Consider the following 22,815-nt stretch of genomic DNA (forward strand, 5'->3'; position numbering starts at 1 on the left):
TACATCTACGTCTGTTTCGGCATATTCCATATACATATCGTATAAAAAGGAAAAACTGTAATATTGATTTTGATTCACTCTCTTTGGAGTTACCGGCGCAACATTAGTGTGTCTTCTACCACTGAAACAAACAACGCCATATAATATATGTTTAAACATGAGACCATTTCGATAGATCAACAAACACAGGTACATTTGTAAACAATTGAAATTTTAACAATCGAAATAAACCATTGCCAGTATACTTGGAACGTACTTAATGGTTTTGAAATTCCAAAGCCAGTAAAAAATGTTATTATTCTGAAAACAGCTTAAGAAACGATTACTATTGTTATGACCGCGCCGCATTTGCAAACAGACTATTTGGCGTTGATTTACGCCTCTGCATCTTTCTCTATGTGATCAAGATGCAAATCACCCACATAATTCCCACAGACCTTCATGATTGATGAGTTACACTTATCTGTACTTTTACCAAGCAGTCGTTACCAGACCATACATATATGCATTCGCATGTATAATTACAAAGTGTTTTATGGTAACGTTCGTTCGCCGGACAATGAAGAGTAATCGAGATAGAAGCATTTCGTTTTATAATTACATCCCTTATAATACCTATGAATTTGTAGGGCTGAAACGTCTCAAATGAATATAAAAAACTCACGTTTTCTGCATTTGCCAAAGTCGGTTGTACATCTCGGTAACGTCAATACCGACATGCTATGTTTCGCATCGCTAGTTTAAAGTGTACATTGGTCACGAAACCAACCTTGTACACTCACACTTCTGAAATTTCAAATTGTTTGCTGAATTTAAACTTTATACAAGATAATCTTGATTATTTTTAATACTGATATATTTGTGTGTGCTACTACTTGTACTACTACTACTACTACTACTACTACTACTACTACTACTACTAGTACTCCTACTACTACTACTACTACTAGTACTACTAGTACTACTACTACTACTACTACTACTACTACTACTACTACTACTACTACTACTACTACTACTACTTCTACTACTTCTACTACTACTACTACTACTACTACTACTACTACTACTACTACTACTACTACTACTACTACTACTACTTCTACTACTACTACTACTACTACTACTACTACTACTACTACTACTACTACTACTACTACTACTACTACTGCTGCTGCTTCTACTACTTCTACTACTACTATTACTACTAGTCCTACTACTACTATTACTACTAGTCCTACTACTACTACAACTACTTCTACTACTACTACTACTACTACTACTACAACTACTTCTACTACTACTACTACTACTACTACTACTACTACTACTACTACTACTACTACTACTACTACTACTACTACTACTACTACTACTACTACTACTACTACTACTACTACTACTACTACTACTACTACTACTACTACTACTACTACTACTACTACTACTACTACTACTACTACTACTACTTCTACTACTTCTACTACTACTACTACTACTACTTCTACTACTGCTGTTACTACTACTACTACTACTACTACTACTACTACTACTACTACTACTACTACTACTACTACTACTACTACTACTACTACTACTACTACTACTACTACTACTACTACTACTACTACTACTACTACTACTACTACTACTACTACTACTACTACTACTACAACTACTACTACTACTACTACTACTACTACTACTACTACTACTACTGCTGCTGCTTCTACTACTTCTACTACTACTATTACTACTAGTCCTACTACGACTATTACTACTAGTCCTACTACTACTACAACTACTACTACTACTACTACTACTACTACTACTACTACTACTACTACTACTACTACTACTACTACTACTACTACTACTACTACTACTACTACTACTACTACTACTACTACTACTACTACTACTACTACTACTACTACTACTACTACTACTACTACTACTACTACTACTACTACTACTACTACTACTACTACTACTACTACTATTACTACTACTACTACTACTACTACTACTACTACTACTACTACTTCTACTACTTCTACTACTACTACTACTACTACTACTACTACTACTACTACTACTACTACTACTACTACTTCTACTACTACTACTACTACTACTACTACTACTACTGCTGCTACTACTACTACTACTACTACTTCTACTACTACTACTACGTCTACTACTACTACTACTACTACTAAGTTAAATTGTAATTTAGAATACAATGCGTGATTGATTCAATTTATTGTAAATACCTGAAGCAAGACGTATCTAACACAGATTAGAAACGCGGATCATACAATATATTTTCTTAACTTTATCCATTAATTTAAGTTCCAAAAGTTTGAAGGTGAACACAACTGCTAGGATATATTTAAAATTGTGTTTGAACATTGTTGAAGATATAGATTGGTTAAATAATTTATCAGTCAAACAAACTTGTTTTTGTTTTATCGATAACGGAATATAAGTGCACATGATACGATTGATGCTTCGGGATTAAAATATTTATATTTTCCTATGGGACATTAATCATAATGTATACAACATAAACAAGTTGTTTACACTTTTCATCATTTGTTGAGGAACATTTGTAAGAATCAATAATAATTCATGTAAAAGAGACAAGTGGTAGGTATGGAAACTTTGTAATAAAGCGCTGCACATATATATAAATATGTTGTTATCGTTATATAAGAATAACATATTGTAAAGTTCGCTTTTTATTAAGCTGTTTTGAAACGTCCATCTTTGTCAATGATAAATACTCTTGGGAGGCCGTTGCTTTCCATACACAGGTTAGCGTTTTCTTCCTTAGATTCCACCTTGTGTTTCTTGCTACAACATGTAAACGACGACCAATGTATACGATGGTCATTATTAATATTACTATATTATGACATTATACCACGTAAGCGCTGAAAACACACTGGAATACGATTTGGAAAGGAAAAATATACAATACAGCGTTAGTATGAATCTATTAATATTAGACAACCAATAAATTGCGATTATTTATAAGCAGTGCTAATTGTCTACGGACAGAGTGAATGTGTTTCTTACCTGCATTTTCTAAATGCAACCAATGCAACTACAAATCCGGAAATGAAGGCCACGGTTCCAAATACTGAGCCAAGAACAACATCAAGTTTAATTTCTTGCTGGTCGCCTGAATTTCCCTTCACATTTGCAGATCTCTGTACGATTTTCATAATGCCACTGTCGAGATTTTTTGCGTTATCTACAGAAGAGGGTCTGAATCCATTTGATGCTGTAACTAAAGATTGATATTGGTAGTTTGTACTTGTATACCTTGTCGATGTATCCATGATATATTCTATGCACATATAGGTACCGATACTATTGACACAGTGCTGGTGTTCTTCACAGTTACTTGCATTTGTACATTCGTCAATATCAATCGAGCAGTTACCTCCCTCCCATCCAATGTCACAGTCGCATCTGAAGCTACCGACGGTATTGACGCAATGTTGTTGTGGTCCGCAAATATTCTTATTTGTACATTCATCAATGTCAATAGAGCAGCTAACACCCTTCCAGCCTATTTCACAGTCACACCTGAAGCTTCCGTCAGTATTCACGCAATTTTGATTATTCCCACATGTGCTGGCATTGATGCATTCATCAGTATCTTTGCAGTCGACGCCCTCCCAGCCAATGTCACAGTCACATCTGAAGCTTCCGGCCGTATTCATGCAGTGTTGATGCAGTCCACATATACTTGTATTGGTACATTCATTTATGTCAATGGTGCAAGCGCTCCCCTCCCAGCCTAGGTCACAGTCACATCTGAAGCTTCCGGCCGTATTCATGCAGTGTTGATGCAGTCCACACATACTTTTATTGGTACATTCATTTATGTCAATGACGCAAGCGCTCCCCTCCCAGCCTAGGTCACATTCACATCCAAAGCTTCCGGCCGTATTCATGCAGTGTTGATGCAGTCCACACATACTTGTATTGGTACATTCATTTATGTCATTGGCGCAAGCGCTCCCCTCCCAGCCTAAGTCACATTCACATCTGAAGCTTCCGACCGTATTCATGCAGTGTTGATGCAGTCCACACATACTTGTATTGGTACATTCATTTATGTCAATGGCGCAAGCGCTCCCGTCCCAGCCTAGGTCACAGTCACACCTGAAGCTTCCGGCCGTATTCATGCAATGTTGATGCAGTCCACACATACTTGTATTGGTACATTCATTTATGTCAATGGTGCAAGCGCTCCCCTCCCAGCCTAGGTCACATTCACATCTGAAGCTTCCGGCCGTATTCATGCAGTGTTGATGCAGTTCACACATACTTGTATTGGTACATTCATTTATGTCAATGGCGCAAGCGCTGCCCTCCCAGCCTAGGTCACAATCGCAGACATAGCTACCAGCAGCATTCAAACAATGTTGATGAGCTCCACATATGCTTGCATGTGTACATTCATCAATATCAACAGAGCAGTTGAGTCCCTCCCAGCCTGTGCAGCAGTCACATCTAAAGCTACCGTCAGTATTCACACATATTTGATGAAGTCCACAAATGCTGGCGTTGAAACATTCATCAATATCAGTGCAGTTGACGTCCGTCCAGCCAATGTCACAGTAGCAGTTGTAACTTCCTATGGTATTCATACAGCGTTGGTGTGGTTCGCATATACTGGTATTTGCGCATTCATTTATGTCGGCTATGCAACTCTCTCCGTCCCAGCCGGGAATGCATTCACAATGATAACTGCCATGGTCGTTCACGCACCTCATTTGGAGACCGGTACAATTATTGGTATTTCCACATTCATCTATGTCAGTTGCACAGTCCGATCCCGTCCAGCCATTGTCACATTCACAATGATAACTGCCAGCCGTATTGAGACAGTGCTGATGTGAGTTACAAACATTCGCACTATTGCATTCATTTGTGTCGTCGTTGCAATCAGATCCTTCCCAACCGCTGTTACAATCACAGTGAAAACTACCAAGGTTATTGACACAGTGTTGATGAGAAGTACAGGTGTTTGGGTTGTTACATTCATCAGTGTCCTCTGTGCAATTGCTACCATGCCACCCGCTGTCACAGTCACATCTATAGCTACCTGCCATATTTACGCAGTGCTGATGGAGACCACACGTGCTGATGCTACTGTGAAAATAAGATATGCCACATACATTATTTTAAGCGCAATCTCATCTTTATAATTTATATAATCGACACAACGGTGTGTACTATACAACAGAAAAATCAACACTATATGTTTATAAACATGTCAAACCTATTTCTGCATTCGTTAACATCTTTGCATTCACCATACGAGTCGTTGAGTACTTGGTTAACGTAGCCAGGAAGGCAAGTCCGGTCAGAGGCTGTTACGTTCTCGTCCATAAGTTGACACCTTGGGCCAATCCATCCCATTAGGCAGAGGCAGCTGAAAGATAAATATGCCGCAAAGTTACATGCTATTATAAATATTTCAATTTTTGACAATATGACATGAAAATACATTTTACCTTTCCATCTAAATATTTATCGTATCTCAGACTAAGCATATATTTGTGTTTTGAGATAATTGTGTTGTCTAAAAACATTTAAACTGAGTATTGGCACTTACTTGAATCCCCCGATTGTGTTGACACAGGTACCTGTCCCAAATCGAGCACACGGATCACGTCCAAGAAATGTACACTCGTCTCTGTCTATGCAGTCAGTGCCAACAGGCTTAATGTAACAATATTTTATGCACAAGAAGACAATACATTATAACTTATAACTGAAACATATTTCTCAAAACGAAACGTTCATACATTATCAAATTATAAACATTGCTTTGCATTTCAAGGGATTGCAACACAAATCAAATCTCTGAACCATGTCCACATTAATAATGTTTTTATAAATTATTCTTATCACACATTTGTTGATGTCTTTTACAAAGAAAATCATGAACTCGACTATTTGAACCAATAGCCAGATCTAGTTTGTTTATAATATTTAATAAGGAAATTACAAAATGAATTTATTTATGAGAAATCGGCTTCCTGGAATTAAAATGCCTTGTACATTCGGCCTGAAACGATCCGTTTGTCAAACATGATTATTTGTATTTTTTATCATATAGAAAATAATGTCTTAGAAGGCACAACATACGTTTAAATACGAACATAACACGTATACTGAACAAAGTAAATTAATATTATATTATGCATGTATATTGATGTTTCTATGGGTATATGATACATTACCAAGAATCCCTCCATGCAAGCTCCACACTCCAGCACACCTGTATGCGTGTCGTTATTGCACTTCGACCAAAAAGAGCAGGTGTGATTGCCGCATTGTTGCGTCGTCGTTCCGTTTTGGTCTGTTAGTGATTGCTTTATGAAATACGAGTACATCATATCACAGCATTTATCGTTGTTTGACAGACGCAAATTTGATATAAAAAGTAATAAAAAGTAAAAATAAATTTCATTGTGCTAATATTTTAAGGCTTTATCTCTCACGAAAATCATGATTTATGTTTAAAACGGATGAAATTTCAAAATTAATTTGCTAAAATAGACCTGCGTACATAATTGTTAACATTTAAATACCAAAAGACCAGCACAAACATTTTTTTGCAAAGAGAATGACTGCACTTCATACAATACATGAAACCCAGAAGCAACTCAACTATAATACTTAGACTTTAATTTGTATATATTTTTAAATACTAAATATTTAGTATAAATTGATGCAACATTAGAGGTTATTGGGATAATTATATACTGAATACGGTTCTAGACAATACGCATTGCTTTTAATTTATTTTCATTTAAGTAAAGAATTTCTTAATGGTTAAGTAACTCTTGATAACGGATTAAATGGAAGAATTTAATTAATTTTTATAGACATTCAATTTAACATCGATTTAATACTACTTACTAGGAAATCATATTTTTGTTTCTCATGTACCGATTGAAAAAGGCAATTTCAGGACATTAAGCAGAACAGAACAGAACAGAATATTTATTTTGACTTAAGCATAACAAGCTTATCGTCATATACAAATACATGAACATTTTATAGACATGCGTGCTGGATATAAATTATAAAAATGTTCAAATTACATACATCAATTAATAATTCACTTATCACTGGAGAGTGAGAGTGCATACGACAAGCATACGAAGCGACAAGCATACGAAACACATTTTGTTGCGGCCGTGAAATTCAACTGTAAAGTTAATACATTTCATATTCTTAAACGTATATCATAAAGTCCAAATAAAATAAGATTAATTGTTCGCATTTGATTTTAATAAGTTATCATAATTAAGTTTTATAATGTTTGTAATTTGCTAGATCATAAATTAGCATTTCGAAAAAAACGAGCGCTTGCTTATACATACTTTAAACACCATGTCCTCATGCAGGCCTATACCGATAAAATATAAATAATTGTATATATAGATTTATTTCAGCAAGAAAAAATAAAAAATTATTTTGTTATTAATGTTTGTTACTTACACAGTTAACCAAAACAACTTGAATACAAATAATGGTCCACAGTACTGGTTTCATCATTCGTAATTACTAATGCTCATACAAATGAACGATGTTATGCACAACCTGGATTTTTTGTGTCGAAATCATATAGATCTTTTCTTTTAAACCATTAATTGAATCATAAAACAACGGCAACAATATATTAGTGCAATAAAAATGCCAATTTAGGTGATGTACAGATGTTTTAAACAAACATACTTTTTAATCAAATCGATTGCATGTCTTTGGGTCAGATAACCATAACCATCAATTTATGATCCAATTTAAACCGTTCAAGAGAGATATTAACAGACAGCGTTCTGAACAAAGCATTATCAGACGTCATATTATGTGGATCATTGTAAGTATGCGGTGGTGCTTGGCTCTCATGCTATTTTTTTTTATGTCTATGCACTTCTTATTTTGAATTAGTATACGTATATTTATATACATTTGTTTCATGACACACATTTTTTTATTTTTAATGTAAGACCGTATTTTCATAATATGAGTGGTCATACAAAACACATTTTGAAGTGTGTCGCGAGATTCGCCATGACATCATAATTTCGTGTAATATGACGACGTTATAAAATTGTTGCTCACTCCTTAAGTGGTGTGTTGTTCTTACGTTTCTGAATATTTGCCACTTTATTTTTTAATTAGTGAGTTTTCTATTCTTTATCATATCGAAGATAACACTGCGATTTCTCTGTTATTCAAAACAATATTTCAACAACAGTACGACATACTTCTTCAGGCTAAAGCATTTCACACGAGCTATTGTACAATGATCAATGTTCTTCACTTATTCAACGTAGGTCGTGTAATTAATGTTTATGTGATGCCTTTGGTCAAATAGTATGTACGTTAACAAAAGTGATACATCATTAGATTAAGTAGTAAACGTTTGAAATTATTTCAGACTTTAACGTAATCCTGTACAGTTGTACGAATTATTGCGAAATATTTCTATGTAAAGTGTGAAATCATGCCGGAAGCTTGTCTTAAGTTTTGGATAACATATGTATGGTGTCAAGATTACAGGGTATTGCGCGACCCAAACAAAGGATGATAATACAAGTCGTTTGTAATGACAATAACGTTACATAAACCTCTATATCTATTTTATTTCACCATTTTTGCAACCCTATGCAAAGGCATTGATATAATAAATTCCTTTTCACAGTTTGCCTATTCAACAGAGCAAATAAACATTGAGGACGCCTTTTGTGTAAATCTAATTTGAATGCCAATCGTATTCCCACTTATTTTAATGATATTTTATTTTCTGGATAATTATACAAGTGATATTGATAAAATAAAATGTGTTGAAACACACAAGTTTGTAAACACCTCGAAGTTTCTGACATTTATTCTGAAAAAAGGTATTTGCGAACAAAAGATGACTCATTGTTCAGAAAGCATTATTTAAAATACACAGGTAGTATTATAATAAGTATGTGATACTATGTGCTTATTGTTGATTAAATGAAAACAAAATAGGATAGTATTTGTAATATATTGTCAAAAAAGAACTATATAATGTTTAAGAAAGTGTCAATATAAACAGAATCAATGTAATCAGTAGACACATATGTTGCTTCTTTACATATACGTTCCTTCAACTAATTTGGTATTACATATTGTGCTTATAAAAACTGTAACACAAAAACGGAGTTTAATATTCAACAAAGATCATTATTGTCATATTCGATAAACATTCAGTTGTGTGTATCAAAAATACTATTTTGTATTATATTCACTTTAAAGTACAAGCATTAACCAATACTGTAACATATTCTTATCACTTTTAAAATGTGAGTCTAAAATAACAATAACATATACTGGGATAGTGTGGTCTAATCATAATCATCCATTCGGCGCGTATGTGGCATGTCTCGGACCCGCACTCTCTTGCTAAAATGAATATTATAATGGATTAGTACATGTACTAACAAGTTAAAGTTACAATTCCTCAAATTTAATCTTAATTGAACATAAGTATTTTTCAGAAATAAAAAATATTAAAATTAAATGATAACCGCTGATATATAAACTGAAACTTCACAACAACACATTTCTTATCAATACTTATAAATGATAAATAAATAGTGCATATGTTAAATATTCGATATTGAGCGAATCAAGTTTAAACGAAAGACATGTAAATACGGAACACATACTAGAGCCAAAACAATTTTCAGTTTTAAACACAACTTACGAGCTTGGTTTGAATATTCTAACAGCGATACCAAAGCCAGCTATGAACGTAAGGATTGCGAATGCAGACCCAACCATGATCAACATCACTGAAACGCCTTCTTTGAAGAACGACGTGGTTTTGTCATCCGTTGAAGCGTTTGCTACTTCGTTTCCAGAAATAATATTGCCTTCTCCCGCTTTGTTAACCGGTATAACACCAGTTTTCGGATCGAAGGCAATGCTGGGAGCAACGGTTACCAAACTTTGAGTGTTTGTATTTGAGACACGTCCGGCAGTAAACATGTTGTTTGTTGATTTTGTACTTGGTGACGAAACAGTTGTGGTGTGGTTGCAACAAACCATTCTATTTATGTTTAAATTATCGTTGATTTGGCAAGATATATTCGTGCAATCAATTACTTCATCCGCGCAGTTAATCCCATGCCATCCACCTGGACATTGGCAGGTGTACGAACCATTATTGTTAATGCAAGTCCCGTTATTATTGCACGGGTTTGCCACACATTCATCAATGTCATCCTCGCATGATAATCCTTCCCAGCCATTATTACATACACAAGTATAATTCCCAAGTGTGTTATGGCAGTGTTGATTAATTTCACATGTGTATAACGTACTGAAAAAGTGTTCAACGCTAATAATTACAAGAAGGTAAAATTTCAGTTTTGATGCTAGTGATGAATACATTTCTTTTGACGTTAGTTTTAGGTTTCATAGCGTTATATAAGAACGACGCGACAATATTGCAAATTTTTGTTTTGATTCTAATTTATCTTACAAAAATATGAATTGTATAGTTAAAGTTATAAAGACATGTTAATGGAATATCAATAAAATGCTAAGTCAAAGATCAAAACGCGTTGAGAATAATATAAGGATATCAAAATATGAAGAAATACCTTATAGCATCGTATAAATAACAAGCCCAAATAATTAAATTGATATTGCCAGTCTACAACCGCACCCTGTTTGTTAACACCCAAATACTCAGTTTAAAAGAATCTGTATATCACCATAAAAATTAAATATGAAATAGGTGGCAAACCTAGCAGAATTATTGTTGTTTTTTTGCGATCCATATCAATGCATTGCCATGGACTATAACATGGGGCCTTTTTTACATTTGGTATTTCAGTTGTGGCTGTTGGACTATACTTACGTATTCGCACATTCGTCAACATCCCGAATACATCTATGCAAGTCCCATCCTGGCATGCATTCTTGAATATCGCCGTTGGTCAGCTGACAATGTGATCCCTGCCAGCCGTTCAGACATTGGCATCTTTAAAATTGAAAAAGGAACAATCGCGTAAAATCGTCCAACTTGGTCCATTGATACGTCAAACAAATAATGAGAGTCCTCGTTAAAAATGTACGATTGAAAATACGATTAAAATAATCATATCAAATAATGAAAATTAGGGACAGTTTTATTTTTTCGAATGTATCATTAATATCGCACGTTTAAATACATGTAACCAAAATATTTTAGTACAATCTTACTTGAAACTGCCAATAGTATTAATGCATTTTCCTCGATGACCGCAGGGGAGGTGATTTCCGCTACATTCGTTTTGGTCTTCTTGGCAGGTCAGTCCCTGTTTTCATCGGAAAATCAAAATTTCTTTTAAATTTATTGTGTTTCTATAAACTAAATAACGTTATGACGTGTACGTTTTCGCTAAAAAAGCTTTCTTAAGTAATACTATTTCTGTTATAGAAATGTAGGAACGGCACGTGCATATACAAACTAAATCAAATTATTATTATACACTATAACAAATTTCAGGAACAAGCATTTCGACAACCTTGAATTATATTTTGAATTGCATTTTATCTTAGAATGTGAGTGACCCTATATATTTGCTAACTATCATTTGTCTGTTCGGATATATAAACAATCAAATAAAGACATTTGAACTCTGCTTTAGTTTACTAAATGGTAATATTTTAATCTTGTGAAGTTTAGTGAATTGCTGCGAAATCTTAAGAAAATTGGTCACTTGTTTAATACACACGTGTCTATGATTCCAACAATTTCTCTCCTGAGTTTGTTTTTGAAGATTCATTATTCCAATATAGTAATTAGTGTGAATGTAAATATATAAGGAGATCATTACATCGAATCCCGTTTGACAAATGCAATGGAAAACTCTTAGGTCGCAATTAGCCGTTTGAGGTCCATAACACGTCATGTTTCCGCACTGGATGTCAGGTTTTACCGCAAAGGCTGCTATGTATTCCCTCTGTATTAAATGTTACGTTCAAATAATTTGCACTCATCATCTTGTTTTGCTTTGTTTAATTTTCATTAAAATAGTATTGCTTGATGATTTGATTTTTCTTTATGATATAGTTGTGAGAAAACCCGTTTTAGATTTATGAATTTGTACATGTACAAAATAAAGCCACAACGAATATTGACTTTATTGACTGTATATATTTTAATAAAATTGTACACAGTACATACACATTTATTTAGTTTTAATAATATGCACATTCGTATGTAAACATTCCGATATTCGAAGCGATTCACGTTAATTATGTATGTTACACATACGTTAATGGTGATGCTAATTATATAATTTTGGTAGATGAAACAGAGTATAATTAGTGAAAAGTTTAACAATCCGTATACAATTTATGTATATAAAATCATTCACTCACCTGTCTAACAAGCAAATATGTTAGAAAAAGTAAAAACACGAAATTCTGAAAATATATACAGTTGGCTGGCATTTTTACTGCCTTTCCCAAGATATGTATGCGTGTGACAGTGTGAACATTTAAATATTTGATTAAAAATAACCATTAGACGTTTAATCAATTGGGACTTTAAATCAAGTTTCTTTTGTGCTGACATCAAAGCATATTAATAAATTTTCAATCGGAATGATAGTCAGATAATTGAAATGACACAGTTCCCAACATATATGGAATCGCATTTACCCGTTTTGGTGACTGTGGCATGTGAAAATAATACAAAAGAACTTTTACTGCTGCATATTTGTTAAATTGAGATATTAAATCCTCACCAATTAAATGTTCAATTCAAAGATTTTGTTCGAGGGCTTACCCTTTATACCGATAAGATAACACGCCTTGTAGTTAATTCCTATTATTTGCGGTCTACGTTCTAAAGATCTACAAAACATGAATGAATGTCATAATACGTTAAGTGTTAAAACAAGTGTTGTAGATTAGTTTAAAAAACAGACCTAAATATTAAATTTGTAGGTTTTGAAAATCAATGTCAATGCTGAGTGTACCGGATCTTTGTTCATTATATATTCAATCAATGTCTATCGCATGAGCGTTACGGGGCACATTTCACATTCAATCGCGTACCTCTAAGTCAAACCGATACCAATACATTTTTTTTAATTTTGCAAACAATAACCGGGTAATAAAATAGAGCTAACACAGCTTTATCTGATAATCGTGAACTATTTTCTTGACTGAATACAATTTATGTGAACATACTCTTGTCGGCGAATATACATAATGTTTTAAATTAAATGTTTAATATCGCATCTTTGATTGAGTTCTCTAAGTAAACTATGTTCAAAACGAAGAGCTTCAAACAAGTACATGAATCGGATAGAATTTACTCAACTTAGTCGTGTTTGGATATAGTTATATCTGAATGTACAATACAGTTAAATTATGTAATCTGTATACAGTAAAACTGCGATAACTCGAGGTAACACGGGACTGACCCCGATGCTCGAGTAATCGCAGGTTTCGAGTGATCCATGGTATTATTTGTTTTCACTGTTTCGGTTGGTGATGCTCTATTTCTGACCGCAAACTTCTTATTAACATGTAAGACGGTGCTTGATAAAGAAAAGGTTTAGTAAAAATCGTTTAAGGTTACAGTATTAAACTAAACTATACGAATGATCATTCATTCATTAAATTTAATCAACATACACAAATAACACACATATAATCAAATATATTTCCTGATCTACAATGTAACTATCTCCTACAAGTGGGTCCTTGACTCGATTGCTCAGGAGTTTGATAATTTGTAAGACTATTTTCTTTCTGTGTTGCCATGATTCAGCGCAAATGACAAGAAGGCATTCAGTTAATTAAGAGATTCTGATGTATTATATGCTACGCGCTCATTATGTTTATTCACATAAAAACCTACTAAAATATCGGAAATATCAAACAAAATAAACTGTATTTCTTGCTTACCGTTTCAACTATACATATTATGCTAAATATATTTCAAACGTATTCGAACATCGCCATTATTAGTTCTGTATGCTTCGCCTAAAGACCTCCGGCTGAGAATGAGCTTATAAATCATTTTTTAAATTCAATGAAACCTAAGCATTAAAACGTAATCGAACATCGCCATTATTATTTCTTTATGCTTCGCTTAAAGACCTCCGGCTGCGAATGAGCTTATATATCATTTGGTGTGGCATACTAAATTTATTTATTCAAACATCACTATAATGATTTCTTAAATTGATTGTTAAATTCCTCGACCCGGAATCAACCTTTTGACCCACTTCCTCTTACGTTTGTTTCTCTATCTTTGCGTTTTGCTTTAATTGTTAATGAAATTCGGTTTTGACCGATATCCGACAAAGGAATATTTGATTATCGATAAATAGCTCATCATTGATACTTATTTGGAATGTCAAACACTTCGATGAAATGCCTTAAACAAATGGATGCTAGTATAATCGTTAAGTTTAAGCAATTCTGTGTTATTTAAAATACGCTTAAACAGACGCTTACTTGAGTGAATCTAATCCATCAGAGCGGGTCTTGACAAAATGATTCATGGAGTTAAAACTGTGCCCTAAAGCAAATAATGTTTTTTTTACACAAAATAAGTCCATTAAATAATGCTAGCAAGTCATGAAAACACGACATATACTGCATACTTAATTGTATTCCTTTCTTAACAAAGGGCATATATATTTTTACAAAATACACATTGTAATTCATGTCAAATTTTTATTTCGGAGCTTTTTTTCTAAAACAAACACGTAAATAACATAAATTTCAATAAATGAAAACTAACAAAATCATAGATTATGCTTACAAATCGTCGCGTCGCACAAAACCATTTCGAGTTGTCCTTTGAATATGACAGTGGTTTTTAAGACAAAACAAGAATCACCACACTTTCAATGCCAAGCCAGCCAAGAACGTTGCCGGTATTTTCGGCTTTTGCGAGAGCCACATACACACTCATTAATATAATCTTTCCTGCTCTAGCACTTTTAAATACCAAGTGAATTGCGGGAATGTTATTAAGTAGAGTGATATTCATCAAATCATATTGATTTGTAACAACACCGACGTGTGAATACCATTAAAAAGCAGGTTTGAAGAAATTCAAAAGATTTAAGAGTTTAAAATATATATTGACTCATGTATTACTGCATTTGTCATAAGCTTGTGTACGTCTATCCTGGCATGCATTGTTGCGTATCTCCCGTTTCGTGTTTACATTGGCCATCACACGCACTATTTTTTGTATTAATTTATTATTATTATTATTATTATTATTATTATTATTATTATTAGTAGTAGTAGTAGTAGTAGTAGTAGTAGCAGTAGTAGTAGAAGTAGTAGTAGTAGTAGTAGTAGTAGTAGTAGTAGTAGTAGTACTAGTAGTAGTAGTAGTAGTAGTAGTAGTAGTAGAAGTAGTCGTCGTCGTCGTCGTCGTCGTCGTCGTAGTAGTAGTAGTAGTAGTAGTAGTAGTAGTAGTAGTAGTAGTAGTAGTAGTAGTAGTAGTAGTAGTAGTAGTAGTAGTAGAAGTAGTAGTAGTAGTAGTAGTAGTAGTAGTAGTAGTAGTAGTAGTAGTAGTAGTAGTAGTAGTAGTAGTAGCATGTGTTACATAATATGGTATCAACTTAGTATCAAACTTGGAATGTATATGTCTTCCTTCCATTGGCCAATTTACAAAACGTTTAATATGAACAATAACATGTGATATTAGCGCACGAGCAGTCTGGTATAATTGTCATGACTGCTGTGATTTGGATCTGTGGACCAATATACGAGAGCGTATGTGTAACCTAATTAATATGACAAACTAAATGAACTAAAATGTAATGTTTCTTCACAATGCAATTTCCAATTGCTTGAAATTGTAAACGTCGATTGAAAGCGTTATCTCATCAAATTTAAACTATATGTACGAACATGGCTACAAAGAATTTCGTCGAACGTATATATGCCTATTCCCGGCAGAAACATTAAGCTAATTTGTTTTATACACATTACCTAAGTCTTATAAAGCAATGGTTGGCAAGCGAACATATAAGTTCATGTTCTGCGCTGTACTCGTCATTTAAAATGCCTAAACTGTGAAAGTCAACACGTAGGTGGTACAGTTGTACACTGTGAAAGTCAACACGTAGGTGGTACAGTTGTACTTACCGATGTTAATGAGCGTGTGACTCTTTATTAAACACAATAATAGCCCATCAATCGACGTATTGATAAGGAAGCAAATACTTGTTCAATGCATTCGTTTTCCGCGGTACATTGCGCGTATTTTACTTTTAGATGTCATCGATGTTCCAACGAATTATGCCCTCCACATATACGCAGACCAACATTGACAAATATTGAAAACCTTTTATTGATTTTCAACCCACTGGCGCATCTGAAATTTTAATGTGAATTATAGTGTTGTTTATTTGGAGGTGTTTTGAATCGGCGAATAGCTCAACTGTAACTGATAAAAATTTTGTCTTCTTAACTATCATACTCGAATATTTGAAATTAATAATAAGACATTCATTTCAATCGACAATCATAATGATACATTAACGTAAGTAAGACATAAGCACGTCCGTGTACGTAAATAGTTGGCCGTATGTGAATGTTACTTCTGTAGATATGTGTACACTCAAATAAAGGCAGAGGCTATATTTGAAAGTTTGTTTAAACACTGTAGAATACAAATATTAGTTTTAACATAATATAGTGTTATTTAATTAAACAGTCAAACCAACGCGTGTTTTACAAAGTATTGTTTTTTCATAAAGCAGTTTTGAAACGTCCATCTTATTCGATAATGAAGACCCTTGCGTGGCCTTTACTTCCCACATCCTGGGTTGCGTTTTCGGTCTTAGATTCCACCTTGTTTTTCTTGCTGGAACATATACACGATTACTTACGTTGGCGATGAATATTATTATTATAAATATTTGAACATGTTAATACCAAGAAAGTGCTTAAAAATGCATTGACGGACGGTTATGAACCGAAAAAAATACGATACACCGCGTTTAAATTAAATATGTGTAACAGCGCTTATTGTATTACAGACATATACCACCTATTTCTTACCTGCACTTTTTATATGCAACCAGTGCCACTAAAAATCCGGAAATAAAGGCCATGGTGCCAAATATGGAGCCAAGAACAACATCAAGTTTTGTTTCCTGTTGTTTCTCCGGATTTTGCTTCGCAAATACAGAACTATGTACGGTGTTCATACATGTATGACCGCCATCAACAGTGCTCTCACGATTATCAGTTGAATGAAGGAATCCATCTGATGCTGTAAGTGTCGTTTGGAAATTGTTATTCGCGCTTTCATATTTTGTGTCTGTCGTTGACATATCCGTAATACCTTCAATGCAGATGTAGCTGCCGTCATTATTAATACAATGTTGGTTCATACCACAAATATTGGCCCTTGTGCACTCATCTATATCTTTTCCACAGCTTGAGCCTTCCCAGCCGATATCACAATCACATTTATAACTGCCAGCAGTATTTTTGCAGTGCTGATGGAATCCACACGTGTTAGTGATGCTGTTGAAACAACAAGATATTTATCAGACATAATTCATTCGAATATAACATAAGTTGCAAACTTAATCAAACAAAAAAGAACGTGCTTCAGTGCATACAGAATTCTAACCTATTACTGCATTCATCGATATCTCGACATTCCCCGTAGGTTTCATTATAGGCTTTGTTCACGAATCCTCCAAGGCAGACTCGGTCCGACGCGACGACGTTCTCGTCTACGTATTGGCATCGCGGTCCAGTCCAACCCATTGAGCAGGTGCATCTGTGGTTTGGAAAAATGTAACATATCGGAAAAATGATAATTTGTGTAAAATGTTTCTGATATGAGTATTTTTAAATCACGGTGGTGGATGAAGAAACTAACCTATTCTAAAAAATAATATATTAATGTTTTATATAATATATCAACGCTGTTATATTTATCATTTCTAATTGCACACACATTAACAAATGTTAATGTTATGTCGGAATAATTTTCTGTCAGTGGGCCTTCAAATACACAACATTTTTGTTTGGATGCCTGGTTTTTAAACACACGTGTGATAAACACTGGTTCATTTTTAAACTCCAACTTGCCGTGTATTGACAAATACAAAATAATACGAGTTGTTTAAATAGAACACCAACACTAACAACTTCAAAACTAAAAGGCGTTTCTGTATTCAGTTGGGCTTGCTACTTACTTGAAACTCCCTAGAGTGTTTACACAGGCACCTGTCCCAAAGCGAGCGCAGAGATCATATCCCAGAGCGGTACACTCATCTATGTCCGTACAATTATTGCCCTTTATACAAATGTATCATTGAAATACTATTATTTTATGCGACTAAATTGTGTGTGTGTTTATGTCAACGTCAAGCGTATACATGATAAACAATAACCGGTAATATGTTTGATTGTTCGATGTATTACACAAAACATGATCATTTACACATGTACGGTAATCAATACTTTCGTATGCATAGTGCACGTATAATCGTTTAACTCGAGTATAGCATACAGTGCAATTTAAAGCAGATCATTAAATAAGAGATATAATTATAAAAAGCATACATTGAAACGATATTATAACTCGGGTTATTGAAATGATAGGTGCTTGATATACTTAGTTTGAAAGGTTCATTTCTCAAAGAAGGTTATTTCTCTTCGACATCATATAGATGATGATCTTGAAGAAAGCAAACAAACATTGATTATAGAAATATAACAGTAATAAATCGTGATAAAAATGAGTATACTAATACATTTACCACGAACCCCGCCATGCAAGAACCGCACTCCATCTCGCCAGACAGGGTGTTGTTGGTACACGTCGACCAGAAGGGACAGATTTTATTACCACATTGCAGAGTCGTTCCATTACTGTCATGTAGCACTTGCTGAAGAAAATAAATGGTATCTTTTAGTGTTAAGAAACTACTGTTGTCACATTTGATAATTGCAAAACATGGGTTGGTTAAGTTTGTATCGCGTAATAACAATGTCATTGTTCATAATCAAGTTTAGCTAGGTGCAAATCCAATTGCGAAATCCTGACTTGAACAAAAGAACATAATTTTCCAAAATGGTTGACACAAAATGAGTGTAAGCATTTTAAAGGTGTGAACAGTTAAATGCTAAACTAAACAATACACTTGTTTCAATTCGTTAAGTCACACACAGTAAAAATACATTTTAATTTTATTCAGACGGCCGTAAATATAAAGGGAACAATAAAAAGCATATATGAGAACACATGAACTTTATGTCGTATATTTTCGTTTAAAATAAGCTATCGTAAATGCGCATACCATGAAATTTATCCATTTCTACATGAGTGCCAATTAAGTTTGCGAGGCTTGTTTTCAAACTTAAATGAGACCATTATTTTTCGATAAGTAAAATGCGCATCTACACTCCAAAATTAACGTCACATTCATTTTAAAAGTATACGTATATAGTAACGATATGACCTACTATTCATGATAATAAATACTTTCACAGCCAACCAAAACGACTTGAAACGAAATAATGTTCCACAGTACAGTTTTCATAATTGGTTACGTCTAAAACACACAAAAAATGCGAGAACTTGAAGAAACATGCGTACGACCAAGCGTTTTTGGACTTTTGTCGTCATTTAATATGCTAGATTTATTAAAACCCCAATTGAATCATAAAACAATCGCATCAATATATTGGTACAATAAAAATACTTATTTAGGTGATAAACAAACATCTTAAACAAACACCATGTTTAATACAATCAAGTGCATGTCTTTGACACAGATAAGCCAAACCATAATTTTATTATTCACTTTAGTCCCCAAACAATTAAGAGTGAAATTCATGGAAAGAATGTATTATGACAATGACCAAATGTAATATGTTTGTAACATCTTGGCATGCGAAAGTGCGTGTTTCTTATGAAATGTTATGTTGTACGAAATCATTAATTTAAATCAAACCTCTTATATTTCAAATAATGTTTAACAGTTTATTTGTCGATTTTGGATTAAAATCGTTTTATCATTGCATGATTGGTAATTTTTCATATATAACTCAGGTTCTCAAGATGGTAGTGAGATTCATACTTTTTCGTGTACTGTCACATCATAAATAAAAAAATATACTTCAGTACTTAGAAATAAGTACGTAAGTTTTTCGCCCGATGTTACTTTATTATATAATTTATTGAACCATAAAAACTTCTTAAATATTATGAAAAATATAAAAGCTTTACAGTGAAGCTTATATTATTAACCTCTTTGTACGATTCCATATCTTGGCCGTATTTGTTCTGTACATATGTTCTTGGCCAAAGGCAGAATGTCGGATTGCGAATACACTTTGAAACTTGAAAATAATTTACTTTCTTTTCATAAAAATATTAAGTATATTAGTTGTTACAAGAAGTGAAGTGATCACAAATTATCACTTCACACGAGGTACAGTGAAACGATAAAGATGTCATTTACTTGTATTATCCACTAAATTTACCGAATAACATGTTGCGATTTACTGATGAAAGTAAAAAATAATTTCAGCTTTTCAGGCATACCCGTAAAGATGCTTTCTTTGTTACAAAATATTTCTATCTTAAAACATTGTTTTATTTGGTATTGAGGTATGCTTGTTACTAGGTTTAAGTAAGAAGAAAAGACGATGAATTTATATGGCGACACGGGATTAAGCGAATGTGCAAGATCTAAACACAGTGTGATACTAAGTTCAAAGTGCAATAACAAGAAAATACATAAAACATATCATTTTTAGTTTGAGCTTTATGCCTAAATATGAACAGACACTGATCAGATTAATTTATCATCAAACTACTTTTATTTCAAGTTTAAGATTAGATAAGCGGTCTTATATATCATTTGATTGCAGTTTGATGCCGTTCGTTATGCCACTAATGATAGTAATAAAATCATTATGAATAAAACTGATGTTTCTCAACACCTAAATAAATAACCATCCCGTGGAGTTCGCGCTTACAACGTCCAATGTCTAAAGCGTTATTAAGACTGGTACTCATTACCTTTTCGGTATGATATCATTATATTTAATCGTTGTATCATTTGCTGAGTTTAAATGTTTCAAGTTTTCATGTTTGTTACATGTTTTGTTCTGTACAAAGTTGTCTTGTTATTGAAGTTTGGGCAGAAAAAGTACTTAAACATTCGATTTGGTATTTTATTGAAAATGATTTCAAACCGCCGTCATACCTTACTACGATCAAATCAGTCAGTTTTGAACTTGCCGATAGTCATACTTGGAATGCCGATGTTCTTCTAAACTATCGCGCCTGGGTCATGCTATATTTTACCCATTATCTTTGCATGAACGCGTCGTTAGTACTACGTCGTAAGGGTTTGCTTTGCGTTTATACTTCGATGTTACTGCGATTACGCGGCGATCTCGACGTCACGGCGTCAACACTACGATCTTGTGGTATCTTCTAAAACTTTTCTGTGACCTTGACGTGTGCTCTGTGACTTCACTACATCAATACAGCGTGCGGACTGCGTGTATAAAAATGCTGATTTATTTCCAAGAACCGTGCATTTATGTAATCGCTTCAATTTTGAAGACAGTGTATTTTGTGTTATCCATTAGGTCATCGTTTTGAACACATGCTAAGCGAGTAAGGGTAGTGGGAGTGAGACGAAGTGAGAAGGACAACAACGCATTATCCTGAGAGAGGTTTAATGCTCTACACACAGTCTACTTCAGTACCGGACGTAAAGAAACCCCAGCAAATCTGAAAAAATAATTTAGATTTGGATCGACCTTAACGAACTCGTAGGGAAGTTACATAGAGAATAATCACCACTGTTTTTATCAGGAAGCAGTCGTGAATAACTAGTAAATAAATAAATTGTATTTTGTGAGACTGAAGTAGAAACAAATACTTGAACAACTAGTATCAACATGAAGATGATTGTATGTAAATGAATGATTTAATACGTTCTGATCGACTGATGTGAAAATAAGAAGTGAGAGTTGCATAATAAGTTCATATGCCATAATGTGAAGTTGATTATAAATAGCACTGAACACTTTTTGCCGCGTTTAAATTTGAATGCTTTAAGATTAATTTAACGCACACATGTTCTCCAATGACACTTAAATCAACTACCAATATATATATTTTCCATATAGTATTTAGAAAGACAATTGCAAATTTAAATTGACACTCACACATAAAACTAAACAGCAAAATATGTTTGTGTAAAAATAGTTATGGACGAAACAGCGATGCAAATAAAGGCTTTATTTACACAATATACGAAAACAACATGTGCACATGTAAACACCCATATTAAATTAAAAGTGATCAAGGCCGTCTTAACACGAATATAGAAACTAATGTTCCCAACAAATGGAGAGTTTAAACTAGCCTACTACGTCTTTGTTATAACAGATAGACATTCAAGAGCTATTAAAAACGAGCGTTACCTAGCGTTTAAAATCCATATTTTTAAACAGATACAACTGAAATAACAATTACATTATTTTTGTACGAAAGACACCTGTTATTATTAAAAAATATATGTCCAATGATTTAAACAAAAAAGTATACATCACTAGATTTGTAAAATATTTGTACCAAGCAAGATGTTCATCGATTGCATCGACATCGACTAAATCTCGATGTCTTTTAACTTTTATTGTAACATTATATACACAATCCTCGTAGTATCAAAACATAAAACGACAACAACAGAACTCTCCAAATCATCC

General features: G+C 33.7%; 3 protein-coding genes across 7 annotated transcripts; all 3 read right to left on the reverse strand.

Moving 5' to 3' along the window:
* Nucleotides 1–2,653: 2,653 nt before the first annotated feature.
* LOC127871112 (fibrillin-1-like) lies at nucleotides 2,654–7,644 on the reverse strand. Of its 5 annotated transcripts, none has more exons than XM_052413822.1 (7): nucleotides 7,540–7,644; nucleotides 6,273–6,404; nucleotides 5,642–5,748; nucleotides 5,306–5,458; nucleotides 4,183–5,175; nucleotides 3,085–3,714; nucleotides 2,654–2,859 (listed from the first exon to the last, which is right to left on the reverse strand). In XM_052413822.1, exons 1-7 carry the CDS (start codon nucleotides 7,594–7,596, stop codon nucleotides 2,748–2,750), a joined length of 2,184 nt encoding a protein of 727 aa, XP_052269782.1. In that variant the 5' UTR covers nucleotides 7,597–7,644; the 3' UTR covers nucleotides 2,654–2,747. The 5 variants fall into 5 exon arrangements, with proteins under 5 accessions (XP_052269782.1, XP_052269781.1, XP_052269779.1 ...); XM_052413821.1 differs by having other exon boundaries at nucleotides 3,085–3,831; XM_052413819.1 differs by having other exon boundaries at nucleotides 3,085–3,701; nucleotides 3,819–5,175.
* Nucleotides 7,645–9,357: 1,713 nt separating this feature from the next.
* LOC127872522 (uncharacterized) lies at nucleotides 9,358–10,065 on the reverse strand. The gene is made up of 2 exons (XM_052415845.1): nucleotides 9,782–10,065; nucleotides 9,358–9,477 (listed from the first exon to the last, which is right to left on the reverse strand). Exons 1-2 carry the CDS (start codon nucleotides 10,063–10,065, stop codon nucleotides 9,420–9,422), a joined length of 342 nt encoding a protein of 113 aa, XP_052271805.1. The 3' UTR covers nucleotides 9,358–9,419.
* Nucleotides 10,066–16,137: 6,072 nt separating this feature from the next.
* Nucleotides 16,138–18,962, reverse strand: LOC127871126 (adhesion G protein-coupled receptor E1-like). The gene is made up of 5 exons (XM_052413842.1): nucleotides 18,840–18,962; nucleotides 18,273–18,373; nucleotides 17,699–17,851; nucleotides 17,119–17,589; nucleotides 16,138–16,921 (listed from the first exon to the last, which is right to left on the reverse strand). The coding sequence occupies exons 1-5, from the start codon at nucleotides 18,870–18,872 to the stop codon at nucleotides 16,834–16,836; spliced, it is 846 nt and encodes a 281-aa protein (XP_052269802.1). The 5' UTR covers nucleotides 18,873–18,962; the 3' UTR covers nucleotides 16,138–16,833.
* Nucleotides 18,963–22,815: the final 3,853 nt, after the last annotated feature.

This window comes from Dreissena polymorpha, chromosome 3, assembly GCF_020536995.1.
Source record: "Dreissena polymorpha isolate Duluth1 chromosome 3, UMN_Dpol_1.0, whole genome shotgun sequence".
Lineage (NCBI taxonomy): Eukaryota > Metazoa > Mollusca > Bivalvia > Myida > Dreissenidae > Dreissena > Dreissena polymorpha.

Coding starts and splice junctions, on each gene's coding strand:
- LOC127871112 (XM_052413818.1), bottom strand. CDS start 7,596: ATGATGAAACCAGTACTGTGGACCATTATTTGTATTCAAGTTGTTTTG. Junction 5,459..5,641: donor AACACAATCGGGGGATTCAA/GTAAGTGCCAAT, acceptor TTTATCTTTCAG/CTGCCTCTGCCTAATGGGAT. Junction 5,176..5,305: donor GTTAACGAATGCAGAAATAG/GTTTGACATGTT, acceptor TTATTTTCACAG/TAGCATCAGCACGTGTGGTC.
- LOC127871126 (XM_052413842.1), bottom strand. CDS start 18,872: ATGGAGTGCGGTTCTTGCATGGCGGGGTTCGTG. Junction 18,374..18,839: donor CTTGCATGGCGGGGTTCGTG/GTAAATGTATTA, acceptor ATTTGTATAAAG/GGCAATAATTGTACGGACAT. Junction 17,590..17,698: donor ATCGATGAATGCAGTAATAG/GTTAGAATTCTG, acceptor TTGTTTCAACAG/CATCACTAACACGTGTGGAT.
- LOC127872522 (XM_052415845.1), bottom strand. CDS start 10,065: ATGTTTACTGCCGGACGTGTCTCAAATACAAACACTCAAAGTTTGGTA. Junction 9,478..9,781: donor AGAATATTCAAACCAAGCTC/GTAAGTTGTGTT, acceptor TATTCATTTTAG/CAAGAGAGTGCGGGTCCGAG.